A 6613-nucleotide genomic window follows, 5' to 3' on the forward strand; every position below is an offset into this window, starting at 1 on the left:
ACCCAAGAGTAGAGTTCTCCTAGCTGCTGCTCAGATAAATGGATAAATCTGACCCTTTGGCAAAGGAGCCCTGTAGACAGTCAAAATCCCCCTCATTCCTCAACTCTTGTGGCAGAATTCTGTGAGCAGAACTCCACTCAGCAGCTCTCTGGTATTTCACATGGGACAATCCTAGCCCTACCTGGAGCCATCAGGGATTGAACCTGAGTCCTTCAGCATGTAAACCAAACGCTGTGGCCCCTCTTCCAGCTGCATCAGCTATATAGATGAGAATGTTGAGTTACACAGAACAATTCCTCAGGTGCATATGTTAAAGATAAAATACTGATTATCTGTATCTATAGATGCTTGATGCGAACTCAGCCGTTGAGTACAGTAGTCCTCAGTGGAGCTGGAGGTCAAGGCAGGGATTCTGTTAATTTAATTACTGAGTCTGATGTGCAAATCATCCTAGGCTAGAAGCCCTAGGAACAAAGTAGCAAGAAGTTTTCAACAAGTTTTTTTCCTACAAAAAAAATATTCAGGCCCATGACATGACATCAGCAACCTATTGCTATGTTAGTATGATAACTGCATTTATGATTATGAAAACTCTACAATAGTCACCCCCAATGCCCTCCACAAGCTTAAGCTGTGAAAGGCCACCATCTAAGGAACCACAAAAATTATAGGACAATTGCTATTGCTGGAAGCATCAGGGAATAATAGTAGATGTCATCCTGTGATTGGAAAAATCACATGCTCTTGTGACTTTAGAGAGTGTGTTGATGTGTCTCAGGAGAGGAACCAACTGGTAGTTGACATTATTAGCTTTTTGTCAGAGACTTGCTTTCTCTTTCTACACACTCATCTTGGTAATTCCTTAATCTGTTGAAGGATTCGTTTTCTTTAAGAAATATATATGTATATGTTCATGAAATCAGCTGAATCTCTTGACAGTTCCTGAGTCTTTGTGATAATAACTTTCAATTCATATTTCTCATTTGTTATATTAAATCTATTTATATGCCATGGGAGTTGTCTTCCATCATTATGGGGAATGTACTGAGTGCAAAAACTGCAGAAGTATATTAATTTTATCGGAAGATAGCATGCTTGTTTCTTAGCAATCCAAAGGAAGGGAATTTCAACTTCTTCTGCACCTTATGGAAGCCAATGAGTTAGTGTATGTAGAACTAGATTGCAACAAGGGAGCTATAGTAATACATTTTAAAGTTGATTTAAAAAATAAAATAAAATAAATATCCATGTAACCCAAATAACAAAATAGAACTTCATGACACAAACATAAAAACTAAATTGAGCCAGACCAAGGGTGGCATGTGAATCCTACATTCACAGGAAGAAGTGATAAAGCTGGTTGTCCACATATCTGTGATAAGATACAGACAGATAAGTGGAGAGAACAACAATAAGAAATGAGAGAGCAAGACTTAAAATATATGCAGGGACATAAACCTATAGCTGAAACCATCAGATAAATACTAATACATGACTTCCACTTAATTCAATGAGGCTTAATTCTGATCTATCGGATTGCATTCCTGAAGGATGTGTTTCAGGATTTCATGGGCTGCACTCCTATTACACTGACAACTAACTAACTTGTTTAGTGTGACATAACCTTATATGGGAGACGCGGGTGGCGCTGTGGTCTGAACCACAGAACCTAGGGCTTGCCGATCAGAAGGTTGTCAGTTCGAATCCCCGTAATGGGGTGAGCTCCCGTTGCTCGGTCCCTGCTCCTGCCAACCTAGCAATTCAAAAGCACGTCAAGTGCAAGTAGATAAATAGCTCCCACTCCGGCAGGAAAGTAAACGGCGTTTTCGTGCGCTGCTCTGGTTCGCCAGTAGCGGCTTAGTCATGCTGGCCACATGACCTGGAAAAACTGTCTGTGGACAAATGCCGGCTCCCTCGGACTATAGAACGAGATGAGCACGCAACCCCAGAGTCATCCACAACTGGGCCTAATGGTCAGGGGTACCTTTACCTTTAATCTTATATGGACAAGCGTGGTTTTATAACTGTACACTCCTACACATTTCTACTCAGAAGTTAGCCTGGCTGAATTTCATGGGGTTTGCTTCATCACCTGGTAAGCACCTATAAAATAGCAGCTTAAATCAGTTAGTCTGCACAGTTCTGCTGACAAGGGACCCAATACATGTCCAGCCCTAGGCAGAAACAACTTTTTCCATTTGTTTTCATTTGTTTTATTTTCAAGAATGTGATTGGGTTGTCCTTTTAATTTCCCCATGTCCTTTTTTAAAGTTAAGCAACCAGCACTGTGAATAGGTTGGGTTAGTAATGTATGACTTTTGCCCACATGCCAAAGAAGCCAAACCTTGAAAGAAACCTTCAGAAACTCACATACCCTTAGGAAAACAAGAGAATGATGGTTGGTAGGAGAGAACGAAGAACTCAGAGTGCATTGCATAGGTTTATACAATTTGGGAAGATTTATTGAGTAAAGATCATGCTTCTTCTAGTCTAGAATAAAATGGTACTTGCCTATTTCTCTGCCAGTTGGAAGTGTGTACTTGGGTAGTTCCTATATGCGGGGGTACATAAGTAGGGACACATGTAAACATCACACTTTCTTTCTTTACCTTACAGATTGATGACCTGCTTTTCTTTCTTTCTTTGCCTCTGCACAGGTCCAGACCACCACCATGTGCATCTCTGTTAGCCTCAGTGGCACAGTGGTCCTTGGTTGCCTCTTTACTCCCAAGTTACATATCATCCTCTTCCAGCCCCAGAAGAATGTCGCCAGCCATCGTGTTTCCACCAACCGTTTTAGTGTGACCGCTGCAAGCTCCAGCCACTCGCATGGTGAGTAACATACGATTCCCCCTAGGTACTGTTCTCTGCATTCTGAATGGCTCATTGGGGCCTAATAGCGATTGATGGATTCATGAATTTCTTTAATCCTTATTTACAACATCTAAGCTACTTCCCATCGCCACACAGTAGTAATGAATTTTATAAGCTCTTTTTTATTTATTAAATTTATATACTGCCTTTCATCCAAATATCACAGGGTAGTTTACAACATAAAAACATAAAACACATAGCATAAGAATAAAAATGAGTAACACTCCCAGTTGTGTTTTGTGATTAAATACTTCACCTTGCCTGTTCCAAATTTACCATGTTCTGTAACTGATCCACTGTTTCTATGCAAATGCACCATTTTCCATGAGATTCTAACACAGTAATTCATCCATGAAGGTAGCTGCTTCGAGATGGGTCTTTATTGTAGGATTGGAGCTCCTCCTATGCATGCAAGTTTGTTGAATTGCCCACATGCCCACCCCACACCATTTAATCTGGATATTGCCAACTATCCATTTGCAAATTAAGCTCCTCCCACCCTAATCTGGAAACACCTGGTGACAAACAAAATAATTTGAGGGAGTGAAACATACAAATCTAAGGGTACTGATTTTGGCACAGGTATAAAATTGTGTGTGTTAATAGTCAAGTACATGGCTACAAAGGGACAGCGGGTGGCGCTGTGGGTAAAAGCCTCAGCGCCTAGGGCTTGCCGATCGAAAGGTCGGCGGTTCGAATCCCCGCAGCGGGGTGCGCTCCCGCTGCTCGGTCCCAGCGCCTGCCAACCTAGCAGTTCGAAAGCACCCCCGGGTGCAAGTAGATAAATAGGGACCACTTACGGGTGGGAAGGTAAACGGCGTTTCCGTGTGCTGCGCTGGCTCGCCAGATGCAGCTTTGTCACGCTGGCCACGTGACCCGGAAGTGTCTCCGGACAGCGCTGGCCCCCGGCCTCTTGAGTGAGATGGGCGCACAACCCCAGAGTCTGTCAAGACTGGCCCGTACGGGCAGGGGTACCTTTACCTTTACCTTTACCTTTACCTTTACCTTTACCTTTACCTTTACCTTTACCTTTACCTTTACCTTTACCTTTACCTTTACCTTTACCTTTACCTTTACCTTTACCTTTACCTTTACATGGCTACAAAGACAGCTTGGTTTTGCTAATCAGTATTGTGCATGTTATACTTTGCAGTAAACAAACAGTATAGATAAGCAAAGAACACATTTCTATTAATGACACAGACCATTTATTCCCTGTTCCCCTGTAAAGGTACACTTGGGTAGAAATGTAAGGGGGCTTGCAGTTCAGCCATTACAACTCGGTTTCAAAAGCTGGAAACTGGTTTGGCTTTGGCTTGTTTTCCTGGTTTCCTGGTTCAGATGTGATGAGGAACTCCAGCTTAAAACAAGCCAAAACCTCCACACCAAGGTTGGCATGTGAGAGGAGGGGAAGAGGACTTGATCCTGGCACCCATTGTTGGCTTCCTAAGGCAATGGTTTCCAGAATGGTTTCCTAGAATGATAATCCAAAACAGGCCATAGGGTGTGGCAAATCCTCTACTCTGGGAAGAATAAAACACTCCTAATAAGTTTTTCTTAGCTGTGTCCAAGTCCTAACAAAAGGGTGTGTTATTGCTAGATCTGCTACTTCTCAGTGGCAGTATGTTGGAAGAAAATGTGGTGATAAACAGCATCTTGCATTCCCTTGCTACTTGTGTACATTTGGACAGAGACAACATGTGATCAGGATTTTCATATAAGCAGTGCTTTGCTGTATCAGATTTGAGGGAAACTCCCATTATCCCTTACCACTGGATGGCTTCCTTTCTCCAACAGTGACCAATCAGTGCCCTGAGAAGCCCACAGACAGTGTGTGCGTTCTGGCTTACGTCACAGTGTTCCATTGCACCAGAAGCTGTTTAGTCATGCTGGTCACATGACCCAGAAAGCTGCCTATGGACAAACGCTGGCTCCCTCGTCCTGAAAAGTGAGATGAGCGCTGCACCCCTTACTTGCCTTTGACTGGGCTTAACCATCCAAGGGTCCTTTACCTATCTTGTAAGGATGAAGACAGGGCTGTGCATATTGCATGGTATATAAATAAAAGCTCTAAACAAATCAACTCAGTGTTTATATCAATGAAATGTATTGATGCAGTATGATTGTGTTAGAGCTGATGTGCTAGAATTTGAAATGGCTGAAAACAGATGACTGGCAGCTCAGCTATGATGCATGGGAACTCAGCACCACCAGGTGAGATGGAGTGGTGGTTTGCAGATGGTAGTGTTTGGGTAAGTGCAGGATTATTAAAAACTGCTATTCATTGAAACCTCCTTCTGTTCTCTGCCCCACAGGGTCATCTTCTCAATTTGTGCCAACAGTGTGCAATGGCCGTGAAGTGGTGGACTCCACAACATCATCCTTGTGAATGCCTCTGTGTTCTCTGTCAGTTACCGTATGTTGCCTCTGTGCTCGCTCCCTATGAACACATGCCTTCTTCTTTCCCACTGGGCCTCTTGTTTCCTAAAAAGAGAGAGAGAAACCCTGTTCCCCATGCCTATTTGTTGAACAAGTTTTTCCAAGGAAAAAGCAAGAGAACAGAGATTATCCTTTACCCCCAAAGTCCAGCACCAGTTTAGAGATGCAAGGAAACTTTGGCACAGTTGAGAATGTATCTGTGAAGAGGCCCATGATGTTGCCCTCATGCTATGGATACAAGACTGATTCCCTATCAGATTACTAGGGTGACAATGAAGAATCCACATACATTCCTTTATCTTGTCTACACTTGAAAAGGAACGGTGAAGCTGTTGGTTGTTGTTGTTGTTTATAACAAACTGCATTCCCTCAAACTTTTCCTCAATGTATACAATACTTCTGTTGTTAAGAGGGAGGATCAATATTAAAACTCTGAAGAATACCAAGGAATCCGTGGTGCTATGGATTGAAAAGATGGGATAGGATCTCCTCACGATTTAAAAACCTGGTGGCACACACTGATACTTGCAATGACTCCAAACATACATATATTTGTAATATGTCTACCAGTTGCTTGCAAGCATAATCTCTGTGAGAAGCTTCCTGAAATGAATTGACAAAATGCTCCTGTGATAATATCTGAGAAGAGAAATAGAACCACACACCTGGTTTTTAACAGAATAGTGAGTTATATCTTATATGCCGCTCTGCAGAACGAAACAAGATGAGACAAAGAAAACACACATCCCAGATGAGTCCAGTATTATCCCTTGGTTGGCATCCATCTGTCTCCGGAGACAATGGAGGAGTGCACCGTTGTGGGTGAAGTCAAACTGTTAGAAGGTTACAGCTGGCTGTAGAGACCGATATGGGAGAGACATGTTTTGTTGCAGCTGGGGCAGGTGAAGGTGTCTGGCTGTGCTGCTACAGGTGCAACATGGAATTTCTTTTCTCTGCTCTCCTCCCAGCAGTCATTCCTCCTCTGATCACTGCTATGGATACACATCCCGGTCGTCTGCAAGGGATTCCCACATGGCGGGTTAAATGTTGCCAACCTTCATGTCACATTTGCAGACATTTTTGTAAAGCAGAGTTGGTCTGCCAACAGGCTTGGTGCCTAGAGCCACCTTCCATTCTACGGACATGGCTAAGACAGCATAGATGTCATGAAAGACAAAAGTGCAAACCTGCTGGGAATGTGGGCTTGGAAGAGCACATCTTTGAGACGTTGTCCTGCCACGTGATGCCCAAAATCTTCCTGATACAGCACATGTAGAAGGCATTGAGGAGCTGCTCCTGG

At 43.1% G+C, this 6613-nt stretch overlaps 1 protein-coding gene across 1 annotated transcript in view; it reads left to right on the forward strand.

The window, feature by feature from the left end:
• GRM2 (glutamate metabotropic receptor 2) overlaps nt 1–6331 on the forward strand; it is a 94958-nt gene extending 88627 nt beyond the window's left edge. The window contains exons 5-6 of the mRNA XM_079968038.1: nt 2658–2832; nt 5190–6331. Coding sequence (XP_079824164.1) covers nt 2658–2832; nt 5190–5263 — 249 coding nt within the window. The 3' untranslated portion in view covers nt 5264–6331. The remainder of the gene's footprint in view (nt 1–2657; nt 2833–5189) is intronic.
• The last annotated feature ends 282 nt before the right edge of the window (nt 6332–6613 follow it).

The sequence above is a fragment of the Podarcis cretensis genome, assembly GCF_951804945.1.
Source record: "Podarcis cretensis genome assembly, chromosome: 2".
NCBI classification, from domain to species: domain Eukaryota; kingdom Metazoa; phylum Chordata; class Lepidosauria; order Squamata; family Lacertidae; genus Podarcis; species Podarcis cretensis.